The following is a 17,827-nucleotide window of genomic DNA, read 5'->3' on the forward strand; positions in this document are numbered from 1 at the left end:
ATGATAATAATAACTGTATATCTGACGCAGAATCACCCCTTGGGCCGAAGGTCCTAGTTGTGTTTGGTTAGTGCTATGTATGAAATGTGTGTATTTCGTTAGCATCGCTGTGTGTGTGTGTGTGTGTGTGTGTTTCATGAAATACGAAATATAACGGCCAGACGGGATCCAAACAAATCAAGAAGGAGGGCGGACAAAGAATTCGAAGTGAACTATTTGTTCTGGCAGTTTGGCAACGGCGAACAGTTCCGGAGTAACGCTGAGCGCTCTGATTGGAGGAAACCAGCTACAATGCTTGAAGTGTGAACTATTAAGTCATTTTTATCGGAATATAAAGCTTCATTTCTTATGTATCTGTTGTATTTAGTAGTATTTAAAATGAGTTTCTTAAACCTTTTATGCTTTACACATAAATAAATTAAAAATGTTTACATGAACATGTTTTGTTTTATTTATTTTGCTTTACCGTGATGTATTTCCTTACTCAACTACAAATCTTTTTGCAGGTTTCAGAAATCGTTTTAGTGAATGAACCTGAGGTCCTCTTAACTTCTGTCAGTGGCTAACAGCCTCTCCTCGTACCTTACAGCCTCTCTTATGACTAGACTGTTTTTCGTTAAGAATGGTTTGATGGCTGAACTTCGTGTACAGCGGAGCTCGTTCGCGCCGCGTGCAGGGTTTCGTTCCACGTGAGACCACATGGCGCGGGAGCCGCCGGCGCCAAAGCGTTAAAACTTGTGATGCGAATTTGAAACCACACTGTTTAGTGTCGAACTGGTAGTGGTGAGCTACTCTCGCGAAACATTCGCGACATTACTGACAGAAATCACACACCACTGCGATGAGTGAATTTACGACAGATATCGTGCTACTTGTACAACGCACGTTTTGGAAATAAGTGGGATATTTTTCTTGTAGGTACATTTATCCTGTTTTTGTAACTTCTGTTTATTGTTCTTTTTTCTTTATGAAATTCTGTTTAGAATATTTCCTATTTAAAAAACTTTTTCACTGTATAGCATCTTGAAACTGTATGCACTGAGCAGGTGATTAATACCTCCGTGTGCGTCCATTGCTGCGGGCTGGAGATGAACGAAATATTAGAAATCGGTAGTTGTAGGAAACTAAAAGTGTTTCACAAATAAGCCGTTCATTTACGGGTTGGTAGCAGTACATAAAAACGTATTTCATCATACTGGATTGGTACATAAGTTGGTAAAGTTTTTCCGGAAGTTTAGTAAACACAACAGATACAGTAACGGAGAATTTAGTCGTGAAGAATATATTCTTCTTCACTATCTACGCCAACGCTGGGATAACTTTTCCATCCCGTGACTATAGAAATCATGTGATTTTGTGGCGAAGAAGTTGTCAAGCCATTTTCGGAGCGCGTTTTCATCTGGAAAGGAAGTTCCTTAATGGTTGTTTGTCAGAGAGTGGAAAAGATGAAAATCTGACAGCGCAAGATCAGGTGAAGAAGGCTGCTGCGGACTGACTGCCCAACCCAGTTCCTGTATAGTGTTTTTTCTCTTCAGTCTACCTGAACGCGAGCAGGCGTTATCGTGTACTAGCATCACTTCACGCAGTCTTCCTGGCCGTTGTTCTTGGGTTGCGTGTGCAAGACGTCCCAATTATTGACAATAACTGTAAGCAGTGATGGTTATAGCTTGGGAAAGCAATTCGTAGAACACCACACCGTCGCTGTTCCATCATATGCATAACATTATCTTTTGCTGATGTGCACAGGTCACTGTACGGGTAGTTGCTGCTTTGTTTGGAAAAGAAAGACACAATTTTTCGTCACCCATAACGATACAGGGTAGGAATGAATGGTCATGTTGTTCAAGAGCCAGCTGATTAAGAGCAAGCAGAGATGCATTTACGGTCACAGGCAGATTTTTGTGATTTTGGCTTAGAGCATGCGGTACCCAACCACCAGATTTTCGAACCTTCCTCACTGCATGCAACTGTCGCACGGTAGGGAAATGATCAGAGCTCATTAACTTTGACAGTTCTCGACTGCAATGGCGTGGATCGTTGTGGACTACTGCGTTTAAACGATCTTCATCAACTGCGAAGATATTTTGGAACGTAAAAAGTAACTAATGTCAAAAAGATCCTCCTTGAACGGAGAAACCATTTTATGCTGTGTTCTGTCCAATTGTTTTATCCCTATACATGGCAGAAATGTTTCTGGCTGTCTCCGCCGCCACCACCCCACTTAATGAACTCAAACAGAAAAAAATGGTTCAAATGGCTTTTGAGCACTGTGGGACTTAACTTCTGAGGTCATCAGTCCCATAGAACTTAGAACTACTTAAACCTAACTAACCTACCGACATCACACACATCCATGCCCGAGGCAGGATTCCAACCTGCGACCGTAGCGGTCGCGCGGTTGCAGAATGTAGCGCCTAGAACCGCTCGGCCACGCCGGCCGGCGAACTCAAAGAGAAGAATATGTAGGAAATGTACCGATTTATACACTTGGTACTCCATTTTCTACCGTCCACAGCTTCACTCACCATCTCCAAATGATAAAATGTAAATTCTACATCTACATCTACATACATACTCCGCAATCCACCATACGGTGCGTGGTGGAGGGTACCTCGTACCACAACTAGCATCTTCTCTCCCTGTTCCACTCCCAAACAGAACGAGGGAAAAATGACTGCCTATATGACTCTGTACGAGCCCTAATCTGTCTTATCTTTGTGGTCTTTCCGCGAAATGTAAGTTGGCTTCAGTAAAATTGTACTGCAGTCGGCCTCAAATGCTGGTTCTCTATATTTCCTCAGTAGCGACTCACGAAAGGAACACCTCTTTTCCTTTAGAGACTCCCACCCGAGTTCCAGAAGCATTTCCGTAACACTCGCGTGATGATCAAACCAGCAATAACAAATCTAGCAGCCCGCCTCTGAATTGCTTCTATGTCCTCCCTGAATCCGACCTGATAGGGATCCCAACGCTCGAGCAGTATTCAAGAATAGGTCGTATTACTGTTTTATAAGCGGTTTCTTTTACAGATGAACCACATCTTCACAAAATTATACCAATGAACCGAAGACGACTATCCGCCTTCCCCACAACTGCCATTACATGCCTGTCCCACTTCATATCGCCCTGCAATGCTACGCCCAAATATTTAATCGACGTGACTGTGTCAAGCGCTACACTACTAATGGAGTATTCAAACATTACGGGATTCTTTTTCCTATTCATCTGCATTAATTTACATTTATCTATATTTAGAGTTAGCTGCCATTCTTTACAACAGTCATAAATCCTGTCCAAGACATCTTGTATCCTCCTACAGTTACTCAACGACGACACCTTCCCTTACACCACAGCATCATCAGCCAACAGCCGCACATGACTATCCACCCTATCCATAAGATCATTTGTGTAGATAGAAAACAACAGCGGGCGGCACTCCAGATGATAATTCAAATAGCAACAGTGAACTACAGATAAATAAATGACAATCGGTAAAAAAAAACCACAGCACCCGGAATACCAACAAGCAAAACAAAACGCGACCAACTTACGCACCAAGCTAATAGAACTGCGAACCCTGCAGAACACCATCTACTGACTTTCGAAAGTGATGCATGTCGTTTTCCTCCCTTCATATTGTACTGTCGACGAGGTCGGCGCCCTCGTCGGTAGTGGGTTGTGTTAGTAGGTACGGCAACTTGGCGAGGCGGCTGCCAGCGCTGCGATGTGGGAACATGGCGGTACGTACCTCATCCTGGGCGGAGACGAAGGACTCTGGGTTGGAGGTGTACGTCGTCATGGACTCCCCGTACAGCCGCGCCGAGCTGTCCGTCCGGAACAGCACAGACCTCTGCAACAGCACAGGAAGGCGGGGCGGTCAGTGTCAGAGTAAACGTGGCGCGGATTGTTTACTCATGTAGTCGTCTAACGAGTACGACTGGTGCGGCCGTCCCGCCGCCAAGGACGCCTCAGAGCTCCTACACAGGTGCTGGCTGCTCTCTGCAGCCTGCGGTACTACTTTAAAAGATATGTTAACAACTCCTTTCATGGAACTTGTATCGGGATGTGGTCAGAGAATAAAACAAACGAGACAAGGATTCTCACAAACTCCTCCATCTCTTACATACACACAGCTTTATAGTATCTCAAAGGAAGGCCTCTTTCCAGTCATGCTTGCGAAACGTTCCTTTCAGTCTCTCTCCCGTGTCGGGGATTACAACTGTTATGCCAGACTTAGAGAAAGCTTTTGACAATGTTGACTGGAATACTCTCTTTCAAATTCTAAAGGTGGCAGGGGTAAAATACATGGAGCGAAAGGCTATTTATAATTTGTACAGAAACCAGATGGCAGTTATAAGAGTCGAGGGGCATGAAAGGGAAGCAGTGGTGGGGAAGGGAGTGAGACAGGGTTGTAGCCTCTCCCCGATGTTATTCAATCTGTATATTGAGCAAGCAGTAAAGGAAACAAAAGAAAAATTTGGAGTAGGAATTAAAATCCAGGGAGAAGGAAAAAAAAACTTTGAGGTTCGCCAATGGCACTGTAATTCTGCCAGAGACGGCAAAGGACTTGTAAGAGCGGTTGAACGGAATGGAGAGTGTGTTGAAAGGAGGATATAAGATGAACATCGACAAAAGCAAAACGAGCATAATGGAATGTAGTCGAATTAAGTCGGGTGATTCTGAGGGAATTACATTAGGAAATGAGACACTTAAAGTAGTAAAGGAGTTTTGCTATTTGGGGAGCAAAATAACTGATGATGGTCGAAGTAGAGAGGATATAAAATGTAGACTGGCAATGGGTAGGAAAGCGTTTCTGAAGAAGAGAAATTTATTAACATCGAGTATAGATTTAAATGTCAGGATGTCGTTCCTGAAAGTATTTGTATGGAGTGTAGCCATGTATGGAAGTGAAACAACGACAATAAATAGTTTGGACAAGAAGAGAATAGAAGCTTTCGAAATGTGCTGCTACAGAAGAATGCTGAATATTAGATGGGTAGATGACGTAACTAATGAGGAGGTATTGAACAGGATTGGGGAGAAGTTTGTGGCACAACTTTACCAGAAGAAGGGATCGGTTGGTAGGACATGTCCTGAGGCATCAAAGGATCACCAATTTAGCATGGAGGGCAGCGTGGAAGGTAAAAATCGTAGAGGAAGACCAAGAGATGAATACACTAAGCAGATTCAGAAGGATGTAGGTTGCAGTAGGTACTGGGAGATAAAGGAGCTTGCACAGGATAGATTAGCATGGAGAGCTGCATGAAACCAGTCTCAGGACTGAAGACCACAACGACAATACCAGGTGTACCGGTATGAAATGAGCGTTAAGATACAAATGTGTCGATAGGGAACATTTGTTGTGAACGAGCCTTAATTTTTTATTTGTTTGGTTGGTATGAGATCTGTCAAAGATATTTAGTATACATCAAGTCATGGAACAAACAACATCATATGTTTTCATCGTGTTAACAATGTCGAATTTTGTACCACAAATGTTTTGCGGAAAGCATTAATTTTTTGTTTTCATTTGAAAAAAAAAGTTGCAGAGCCACATCGAATGCTTGTCGAGGCACATGGTGATCATGCTCTATCAGGAGCAACATGCAAAAGATGGTTTCAACGGTTCAGGAATAATGATTTTGATGTAAGAAATAAAGAATGTGGAAGACCACCAAAAAAGTTCGAAGACGACGAATTGCAACCAATATTGGATGAAGATGATACTTTTGAGTCAGAAGCAAATGGTAGCAATGCTAAATGTTGCACAACAAACAATTTTTGACCGTTTGAAAGCTATGGGAAAGATCCCAAAGTGTGGAAAATGGGTGCCACATAAACTGAATGAAAGAGAGATGGAAAACCGAAAAACCATTTGTCAAATTTTGCATGAAAGACATGAATGAAAATCAATTTTGCATCGAATTGTTACTGGCGATGTAAAATGGATTTATTTTAAGAATCCTAAACGGGAAAATCATGAGTTAATCTGGGACAACCATCAACATCGACTGCAAAACCAGATCGATTCGACAAGAAGACAATGCTCTGTGTTTGGTGGAATCAGAAAGGTGTGGAGTATCATGAGCTTCCAAAACCCGGTGAAACTGTGAATACTGATCGCTACAGACAACAAATGATCCATTTGAACAATGCATTGATCGAAAAAAGACCAGAATGGGCCAGAAGACATGGCAACGTAGATTTTTTTTTTTACACGACAATGCACCTGGACACAAAGCAGAACTGCTTCAGGATACAATCAAAACACTTGGCTGGGAGCTGCTACCCACCCGCCGTATTCACCGGACTTGGCCCCATCCGACTACCACTTGGTTTCATCAATGGGACACGCATTGGCTGAGGAACACTTCGATTCCTACGAAGAAGTCGAAAATTGGGTGTCTGATTGGTCTGCTTCAAAAGACGAACATTTCTGTTGGCGTGGTGTCCACAAATTTGCCAGAAAGGTGGTCAAAATGTATAGAAAGCAATGATCAGTGCTTTGAATAAAATGTTTTTACTTTTCAATTCAAAATTAGTGTTTCATTTTCACTAAAAAACGCTCATTACATACCGGTACACCTGGTAATACACATTAGGCGCCGAGAAACACAAGGTCCTCAGGCACACGGTCGTCGATTTTCAGATTGTAGCATGTATGCATGCTCCTGACATCCGTTAAGAAGATAATAAACTCTCTCAAGAATAAAATCTCACGTGGAATTGATGGCATTTCCAGCAGGACAATAAAAGCTTGTTCCCAAGAGATAAGTGGGATTCTTAGCCACATATGTAATAGCTCTCTGAAGTAGGGTATTTTCCCAGATAAACTGAAGAATGCCATTGTTAAACCACTGCATAAAAAAGGGGATACGTCTGATGTCAAAACTACCGCCCAATCTCCTTTCTGACTGCCTTACGCAAAATTCTTGAAAAAGTAATGTATTGTACAGTAGCTTCACACCTTTGAAGAAATAAAGTTTTAACAAAATATCATTTTGGCTTCCAGAAAGCTTTTTCAACGGAAAATGATGTATATACTTCCACTAATGAAATATTAAAATGCTCTGAGTAACCGGAGGTCACCTGTTGGGATTTTTTATGATCTCTCAAAGGCTTTTGATTGTGTAAATCATGGAATACTTCTAGACAAGCTCAAGTACTGTGGTATGAATGGGACAGCGCTCAAATGGTTTAAATAATACCTAACTGGAGGGGTGCGGAAAGTTGAAATAAGCAGTTCACATAATATGCAAACAACTGGTGATTTCTCGAACTGGGGAACAATCAAGAAGGGGGTGCCGCAAGGTTCGGTCTTGGGTCCTCTGCTGTTCTTAATATATATTAATGACTTGCCATTCTCTATTCACGAAGATGTAAAGCTGGTACTTTCTGCCGATGATACAAGTATAGCTATCACACCCAACAGGCAAGAATTAACCGATGAAATTGTAAACGATGTTTTTTAGAAAATCATTAAGTGGTTCTCTGCAAATGGTCTCTCATTAAACTTTGACAAAACACGGTATACACAGTTCCACACAGTAAATGGAATGACACCATTAATAAATATAGACTTCGATCAGGAATCAGTAGCTAAGGTAATATATTCAAAATTTCTAGGTGTATGCATTGGTGAGGGGTTGAACTGGAAAAAACACACTGATGATCTGCTGAAACGTTTGAGTTCAGCTACTTATGCTACTAGGGTTATTGCAAAATTTTGGCGATATACATCCCAGTAAATTAGCTTACCACGCCTATTTTCATTCTCTGCTTTCGTATAGCATCATATTCGGGGGTAACTCATCATTGAGTAAAAGAGTGTTCATTGCACAAAAGCGTGTAATCAGAATAATTGCTGGAGCTCATCCAAGATCATCCTGCAGACACTTAGTTAAAGAGCTAGGTATCTTCACTGTAGCCTCACAATATATATATATATATATATATATATATATATATATATATATATATATATATATATATATATTCACTTATGAAAATCGTTATTAACAATCCGAACTAATTCAAAAGTAATAGCAGTGTACATGGCTACAACACTAGGAGAAAGGATGATCTTCAATACTCAAAGTTAAATCTAACTTTGGCTCTGAAGGGGGTAAATTATGCTGCCACAAAAGTCTTTGCTCACTTACCTAATAGCATCAAAAGTCTGACATCTAGCCATATAGCATTTAAAAGAAAATTAAAAGAATTTCTGAATGGTAACTGCTTCTACTCATTAGACGACTTTTTGGATATAGTAACTGGGTAATTTCCCCACCCCCACAAAAAATATTAAGTAACATGTAATACTTTGTGTGATGTAATATCTTGTATAGACACCTTTTATTAACCTGACACGTTCCACATCATTACGAAGTGCCGTATTCATGATCTATAGAACAAGTACTATTCTAATCTAATCTAATCTAATCTCGCGGTGAACCAGCTTTATCAGTGCACTAGCAATACACTGTGTATATGAACATTTGCGATAAGCTGTCTTTACCATTTTTCTGATATTCATTTCCATATGGTTCCAACACACACATCTTCATAGTTGTAGGAACGCTCACTGACTACAACGGTTCCCGTTTCTTCATAAAAACTGGAAGTACTTGACGGAACGCCCCACAGTAACCTCACATTTCGTGATTTCAGCATTCCAGTCTGCAAAATGTGCGCTGAGGATTTCAGAAACGTTTAAGAGTGTCACCGACCTCACTACCAAAGTAAAAATTTATATTTGTGCTAACAGTGCACATTTACAAATTCTACATCGATGAAGTTTTCAACAGGTTGCCATGATCTGTTGTTTAAAATAACATAGTCTTCACTGAAGTCGTGGGACCCCACCATTTCTTTCAAGTCACATACAGGCAGACCACAATTTGTTATTTCACTACAATTTGTAGATGCCTTGCAAAATCTAGTGCCCAATTATGAGGGTGAAAGGCAAACATCAATCTTGGAAACCAAGGACTTAACAAAACTGCTAAATCACACTTGAAACACATAGAATTAGAAAAAAAAAGCTACTACGTCTCGTGCCTAAGGAGAACTGAGAGTTTTCTCTGAACCTCAAGCCAGCGAACGTGCTTAATGAAAAGATGTTAAGGAGGACCATGAAGTGTTTGAAAAGGTCATAAAAAGGTGTGCGGTACATTTAGTATCTGAGTTTTATGTTCTGATTCTACTTCCACGTTAATTACAAACTACATAATAGTGAAAAGGACACTATTGCCACTAGTCTATATATGAAAATTTTGTGGATTAACATTAATAATAATAATCTTAAGTATTAAAATTTAACAACATAAAGTGAATACATTATTTTCTATAGGAAACAAGAGTATGCAACCTGGGTACAAACCAAGTCAGTACTACGGGACAGGTGATACGTCTATAAATTTTCTTTTCACAGAGGTGTGTTTTTCTTAAAACTTCATGTCTATGATTTGGACCTTTATTGTTCTCAGTGCCTCATACGTATTACTTTCGTAATAGATGCGTTAGTGTAAATCCTGGCCTGAATACGGGGTGTTTTTACTACTGTAGGTACAAACGAAAATGGAGGGCAGAGGACAATGACATGAGCAAATAATCCTAATAAACCTAGCTCTGGAAACAAATGGTTTCCCTCACGGTTTGCACAGATGCAGTCATACCAACGTTACAACAGTGTTCATGTCTAAAAGGCTACTTTATTGCGAAGCACCGCAAGTGAAGCGTAAATTACACAGGAATAAACTGTCCTCGTTTGATTTTATAAACATTCCAGATACCCAAGTACTGGTAAACAGCGTTTCGACAACAAGGGTGTCGCTACTGTCTCGTTGATATTACCTCCCAGGTCCAGCGATTTGAACGTATTTGATTTTTGTGTGTGGGGATGTTTAAAAGCTTTGGAGTTCTGCAGCACTGCTGATAGCGTCGATGCGTTCCGGAAAAGCAATGTAGATGGTTGTCAGTGGATTCGGAGCACGTTTATTAGGATTATCTACCTATATTAGTCAAACATCCTATACAAACAAAGTTACGATCAAAGAGAACCATTCGCCGTATATGGAAATCATTCGGCAACGGATCGGAACATAAATAAGAAGCTTAATATCGTAGACATATTTTCGCACACGCTGAAGAGTAGTACGAAAACTGAATCTCTGTGCGCTGAAGAAGAATGCAAGTTCAGTTTCTTATTTATGTGCCAGTACGGTGATCAATGATTCTCCTGTATAATGGATGACAGTAATTATGTTTTTTCTACTGTAGTCATTTCTGAGCGTCTGATCCAATACGTTACGTCAACATTTCAAAAAATCTAATTTCCTTAATACGAATGTTTCTAGTACGCAGTTATTCATTCACTTTTCTATAACGCATTGGAATGTCAGTATTTCATAACATTCCACCCTCTTCTGTTTCTGTAAAGCGATTTTTAAGTACATATTTGTCATGTCTTACACATCCCCTAGTTTGACAGCTTTTTCTGTCTAAATTAGCTTCAAAGTCATAAATAACGTCACAGTCTAAATAACAGAAAAAGAAATTGAATAAAACAACTCAATTATTTACACAAACCATTAATCATGCTCCTCCCATATCTAATTAATCTTTCCACATTCTACTCAGTGGAAAGTGTAACGTGTATTAAACACTCTGATCTTTGTCTGCAAATTACGTTTCCTCCCTACGCTTTTTTCCGTGAATGGTTAACTTTCTTCCGACTCTTCAGCATATATCCCAGCACGCTTTCCTTTCTTCTGACTCAGACTGTTCGAACAATTCATTCCTCGTTTATTCTTTTTCGCGCCTCCGATTTTTGCACTTCATCACTGTCTTTAATTTTTTTAATATTTTCTTGTAGATGCATAATTCGGCCGTGTAACTGCATCATCACCCGCACAAATTTTATTTTCGGAGGGGGAATTTCCGACAGAAACAAGAATGATCTAGTCCAGTAGTGGTATACCTTCCCTAGCAAGCTATTACTGTAGCTGCCACAGTACTTAAACAGAGGATATGCTGCACTGCACTACTTCGTCTGATAAGATGGACGTTGTCATCAGAAAAAACAAAACTGTTATTCTACGGGTAGGAGCATGGAATGTTAGATCACTTACATACGTAGGTTGGTTAGAGAATTTAAAAAGCAAAATGAATGAGAAAGCTGTATATAGTGGGAATTAGTGAAGTGATGTGCAGGAAGAATGGGACTTCTGGTCAGGTGAACACAGGGTCATAAATATAAAAAAAACTGGGATAACGCACGAGGAGGTCATACTAAATAGGAAAATAGAAATACGGGTAAGATATTACGAAAAGTATAGTGAACACACTATCAAAGCCAGGGTGGACATGATGCTAGCACTCACCACAATAATGAAAGTTGCCTACTAGTTCCGCGGAAGAGGAAGAGAATGGAACAATATATGATAAAATAAAATTAATTGTTGAGATAATTAAGAGAGGTGAACATTTAATTGTGATGGCGACTGGAATTACATAGTAGGAAGAGATGGAAAAATAGTAGGACTACATGAGATGGCAGAAAAAATTGAAAAGGTAGCTGCCTGGTAAAATTTTGGACAGAGTGTACACTTGGTTTAAGAATCACGAAAGAAGGTTGTGTACGTAGAATAAAGATGGAGATACCAGAAGGTTTCAGACACGTTATATAACGATAATGCAGTGATTACGAAATCAGGAGCAAATGCTGACTCGGAAGATAACTTACTAGTTATGAATGGCAAATTGAAGTAGAAGGAACTGCTAAACTGTAGGAAATTAAGGAGATACGACCTAGGTAAATAAAAAGCATCGGAGGTAGTTTCAGAGGGAGTATTGGGCAACAACCAACTGAAACAGAGGAAAGCAACGCAGCAGAAGACGAAGGAATAGGGTTGAGAGATGAAGAAGAGGAGATGGCAGATGATAAATAGAAATGAAGACATGGCCCAGAAGAATTCCTTGGATAACACTGACGAAAAAAGAAAACAAATAATTGCAGAAAAACAGTCAAAAGGGAATCTACACTTCTAAAATATAAGATTGACAAAAACAGCAAAATGACTGAACAATAATAGCTGAAAGACAAATGAAGGACTGTAGAAGCATGCACACTAGAGGCAAGACAGACGCTGCATATAGGAAAATTAAGGAGACCTTCGGAAAAAAGTGTTATACGAATAATGAAAGCTCGAATGGCACGCCAGTAACAAGCAAAGAAGGGAAAGCCAAAAGGTGTAAGGAATATCACATATAAGGGTTATACAAGGGAAATGAACTCCCAAGACAGTATTACAGAAACAGAAGAGGAAGTAAATGAAGGTAGGATATGATACTGCGAAATGAATTTGGCACGACAAAACTATTCCACCTGTTGTGAAAGATTTGTGAGGTAGGCGAAATACCCACAGGCTTCTAGAAGAACGCTATAATTACAAAAGAAGGCAGGTGATGGCAGGTGTATTACCGAATTATCAGTTAATAAGTCATGGTTGCAAGATATTAACACGAATTATTTACAGAAGAATGGGAAAGCTGATAGAAGACAGTCTCGGGGAAGATCAATTTGGGTTCCGCAGAAATGTAGAAAGACTGGAGGCAATGCTAACCTTACGACTTTTCTCAAAATATAAACCGAGAAAAAAACTTGTGAGAGTCGAAGGACAAGAAAGGGAATGAGTAGTGAGACATAGCTGTAACCTGTCACCCACGTTATTCAATCTGCACACAGAGCAAGCGGTAAAGGACATCAAGCAAAAATTTGTGAAAGATAATTAAAGTTCAGTGAAAAGAAATGAAAACTTCGAGATTTGGTGACGACAGCGTAAGTCTGTAAGAGACGGCAAAGGACGTAGAAGAGCAGTTGTAACGAAAAGGATAGTGACTTTTTAGGAGATTATAAGACTAATACTAACAAAAGTAAAATGGAACTTAGTCGAATTCAATTAAGTGACACTCAGGAAATTCAGTTAGGAAAGGAGGCACTTAAAGAAGTAGATGAAGGACTGAAAATATGTGGGTAGAGACGGAGAACAGACTAGGATTAGGGAAGGATGGGGGAAAGAAATCGACCGTGCTCTTTCAAAGGAACCGTCAAGCTGTTTGCTTTTAGCGATTTAAGGAAAACACACAAAACCTGAATATGGATTTCCGGACGAGGTTTCCAGCCTTCGTCCTCCAGAATGCGAGATCAGTGTGCTAATTACTGCGCCACCTCGCAAGGCAGAAGTAGATGAAGTTTGCTATATGGACAGCTAAATAACTGATGATGACAGAAGTACGGAGGAACTACAGGCTGGAATTTGCAAGAGTAGCATTTCTGAAAAAAAAAGAAAAAACAGAAACTTTTAACGCCAAATATAAATCTTCTTTCAAGGCTTTTGTATGGAGTGTAGCCTTGCACGTAAGTGAAACGTGGACGATCAGTAGTTCAGACAAGGAGGTAAAAGGAAGGTTTTGAAATGTGATGCTACAAAAGAATGCTGAAGATTAAATGGGTAGATCGAGTAACTGATGAGGAAGTACTGAACCGAATGGGGGGAAGAAATAAACTTATGGCACAACTTGACAGAAAAAGGGAGAGGTTGATAAGATACATCTTGAGGCATCAAGGGACTGTTAATTCAGTTGGTTGGTTGGTTTGGGGGAGAGCACCAAACAGCGAGGTCATTGGTCCCATAGGATCAGGGAACGATGGGCGCCGAAGTAAGCCGTGCCCTTTCAAAGGAACCATCCCGGCATTTGCTATTAATTTAGTAATGGGGGAAGCGTGCAGATTAAAAATTGTAGAAGGAGACCGAAGCCTGAACACAGTAAGGAGGTTCAAAGGGATGTACGTTGCAGTAGTTACGCAGAGATGAAGAGGCTTGTACAGGACGGAATGGCATAAAGGCTGCATCAGACCAGCCTTCGGACTAAAGAGCATATCGTCATTCATTAATTTATTTATTCACTTTCTTTTTTCCTTCTGATTTAAATGAGCATCCATTAGTGTGTGGATGTTCATTGAGAACTGGTCGCTTCCTTGTGGCGTTATCTCCTACCTAGTAAGGCCACTGGGTGCTTACAACGATCCCTATCATCTGGATACCTTCCAAGTCGGCGTATCAGTAGACATGTTGACCTTCTTAACTGTCCGTATACACTTGCTACGTTCTCCTTGAACCTTTTCAGAACTTCCAACTCGTCTGGGTAGTCATTGAATCAGCGGGCTGAAAAATTTATTGAGACGAGAAATATTCTTCTCTATTATTCGTTTTACAGACTGTTTAGTCTCTGGAAATGTTTATTGTTTCAACTGCGTCTCCGTAATCGACCTAATTTAGGTCCACAACGGATAGATAATTAATTCAGATCTTTCAATCAGCAAAAGATGCAATGATTAGAAGCGTTGCACTGTCTTCTTAAAAATTTCAATAATGTACTGCTGCCAAGTCAGTTGTGTGCCCAGGGTGACTTCTAAGACTTCCAGTTCTCGTCCGCTGTATGGGGTCCCAAAATAGATGTACTGGTTGGCTGGCGATCGCCGGCGTTTTCCTAAGATCTTAGCTTGACTCTAGGCTGCGTTAAAGTCGATGCGCCACGAGTGTGGCCAGATTTCAATATCTTGATGCGCTTCTTAAAGCCTATAATGTTCTGTCTGTGGTCACCAGTTTCTAGTGAAGAAGACTGTGTCATCTCCGTTGATTGCTCTGGTAACTTGTAATATCTGGGGTGTTTCGCTGTATAGGCAGAGTACAACAATGCCTCTAGCATTATTGTTTCTTTGAACCCTGTGCCACGCCAGCCTATACATCCTTCGTATGCTTCTCCTGCTCGTACTAAAAAAACTCGATCCATTGTGTAGGTGGCTAATAGCTGCACCATGCGTCACAGCGCGAAGACCTTGTACACTCATGCTCATAAATTAAGGATAATTGCAGAATGTGGTGCCACACAACGTGGCGCTACACAAAACTGGCGCTAATAGCATAGGCACATAGGTAACACACACGACACACGTCTGTAAGTCCACGGTATAGGTGATAAGTTGAGAAAACCGTCCCGAAACACATGTGCAACAAAACGCCACTGTTTCCATGTACTCCAACATTTATATAGGATATGATGACCGTGCACACGTACACAGGCCGCACAGTGGTTTGGCATACTCTGGACCGGGTGGTCGAGTAGCTGCTGGGGTATAGCCTCCCATTCTTCCACCAGTGCCTGTCGGAGCTCCTGAAGTGTCCTAGGGGTTTGAAGACGTGCAGCGATACGTCGACAGACAGTATCCCAAAAGTGCTCGATGGGGTTTAGGTCTAGACCACAGGTAGGCCACTCCATTCGCCTGATATCTTCTGTTGCAAGGTACTGCTCCACGATGGCAGCTCAGTGGGGCCGTGCGGAGGAAGGCGGGACCCATTGCACCCCTGAAAAGGCGGACATACTGGTGCGCAATGACATAATCTGGGACCACTGCTCCAGTGATCATGTACTGTGTTCTTGACACCAGGCTTTACGAGGTCTCCTGTGACTAGGGGTCAATGGAATGCACCTTGCAGGTCTCAGGACGAATAAACCATGTCTCTTCAGTCGTCTGTAGACTGTGTGTATGGAGACAACTGTTCCAGTGGATGCGGTAAGGTCCAGAGCAAGGCTACCTCCACTACTTCGTGGCCGTCTGCTCGCACTGATGATGAGATATCGGTCTTCTTGCGTTGTTGTACACTGTGGACGTCCCGTACTGTAGCGCCTGGACACGTTTCCTGTCTGCTGGAATCGTTGCCATAATCTTGAGATCACACTTTGTGGCACACGGAGGGCCCGTGCTACGACCTGCTGTGTTTGACCAGCTTCCAGTCGCCCTAGTATTATACCCCTCATAACGCCATCAATATGTGTTCTTTGAGCCATTTCCAACACACAGTCACCATTAGCAAGTCTGAAAACGTCCGCACACTTGGTCGTTGCATCGTACTCTGACATGCACCAACACATCTCTGCGTATGTGGACTGCTGCCAGCGCCCCCGTGCGACGACTGCAGGCCAAATGCACCGCATGGTCATACCCCGAGGTGATTTACAGCTGCAAACCGCCCACCAGAGCGTTGTTTCACCATATATCAGTCTTATCCTTAATTTTTGAGCATGAGTGTATAATAGCCCAATATGCAGGACTGTGTCTAAGGCACGGGGATATCTCTAGGAAAATCGTGCAGCAGGATTCTTTGTTGCTGAAAGTCACTTTTTAACAAACAACGACACAATTGTGTGGCGAAGTGGCCTGCCCGAAAGCCGAACTGCTCCTCAAATAAGATTACTTTCAAAAGAGGCTCTGGAGACGACTGCCACACCAGTCGAGCTATCACATTACGCGTAGTCAATGGGCAGCAAGGCCGGCCAGCGGATTCAACGCAGGACGACGCACTGAATATCGACAGCAGTTCAATAGTGATTCGTCCGATAATTGCTGATGACTTTTCTGGGCTGTGTGGCCGTGATCGGAGAAAGCTTTCGGATCCTAACGTTTCTACCAGAGCTGTGCTGGACATCTTCGGAGGTGCTCCAGGCGACGCTGAGTCCTGACTGACAAGTCGGACGTCGGAGAGCGACATAAATGCTATGTAAAACTGGAAATTTGTGGTAAGGTCTTATGGGACCAAATTGCTGAAGTCTTCGGTCCCTAAGCTTACACACTACTTAATCTAACTTAAACTAACTTACGCTAATGACGACAGACACACCCATGCCCGGGGGAGGACTCGAACCTCCGACGGGGGAATCCGCAGGGACCATGACAAGACGCCCTTTGACCGCGTGGCTATCCCGCGCGGCAAAATGCTATGTAAAGCGGGCGTCGTCGAGTTTACACGTGGTGTTTGTCAGAGAAAAACTTAACTATCGCTTGTCGTCTGTCAAGGACAAAGACTATCTATCGATTCTGCTGAGCCACTGTGCGTGTATCACTGAGTTCCATGGATTCTTCTTTTGTGTTAAAATTATCACAGCGCTCATATACTGCGATTGCTTCTCTATGTAGTCGTGGACAACAGTTTCTCATAGCAGATAAAATTTTGGTTTCGGAAAACTTCACTTCATGATTTCTTGACTGGGAAGCATGATCTGCTACAGCTGTTTTCCCTAGTGGGCAAAGACTTTTACGTTGTTTCAGTCTTGCATTCCCACTTCTCTTTGTAGTTCCAATTAGACTTTTCCATAAGTACACGGAATCTCATACAATCCACTTTCTGACAGAGGAGAGCGTTTGTTCTTTACGGATAAGAAAGCTTAACATATTTCTTTAGTTGGTCTAAAAACCGAAGACGGAAAGCAAAAAAATCAGACTACGCTCTTCAGACACGAAATCACGAAGTGAATTTTTCCGAATTCAAATTTTATCTACTATGACAAACTAAGACTATATGGAGGAGCAATCAAAATGTATAAGCACAGTGATAATTTCCAAGGAAAAAAGAAGCCATGAAAGTCAGTGCTATATGGACAATGGCTCTGCAAAATCGATAAGTTTTTATCCTTGGCAGGCGACAACCGATAGTTGAGTTGATAAAGATTATCTCTGCTGATCACAAGTAAACTAGACCACGTCCATTCTGTCGCTCTCCGACGTCCGACTCGTCTAGTCAGTAAGACTCAGCGTCGCCAGAAGCACCTCCGAAGACGTCCAGCGCAGCTCTGGTCGAAACACCAGGAACCGGAAAGGTTCTTCAACCACGGGCGTATAGTCCGCAAGACTCATCAGCAACTATGAAATCCGGTCGTAAACACCTTCACTGTACGATTCTTGATGCTTAGTGAAATGATTCAGCCG

At 41.6% G+C, this 17,827-nt stretch overlaps 1 protein-coding gene across 1 annotated transcript in view; it reads right to left on the reverse strand.

Moving 5' to 3' along the window:
* LOC126271993 (mitoguardin) overlaps nt 1-17,827 on the reverse strand; it is a 1,260,603-nt gene that overhangs the window by 72,113 nt on the left and 1,170,663 nt on the right. Inside the window, exon 5 of the mRNA XM_049974476.1 lies at nt 3,749-3,850. Within this exon, the coding sequence (XP_049830433.1) occupies nt 3,749-3,850 (102 nt within the window). The remainder of the gene's footprint in view (nt 1-3,748; nt 3,851-17,827) is intronic.

Source organism: Schistocerca gregaria, chromosome 5 (genome assembly GCF_023897955.1).
Source record: "Schistocerca gregaria isolate iqSchGreg1 chromosome 5, iqSchGreg1.2, whole genome shotgun sequence".
Classification (NCBI taxonomy): Eukaryota; Metazoa; Arthropoda; class Insecta; order Orthoptera; family Acrididae; genus Schistocerca; species Schistocerca gregaria.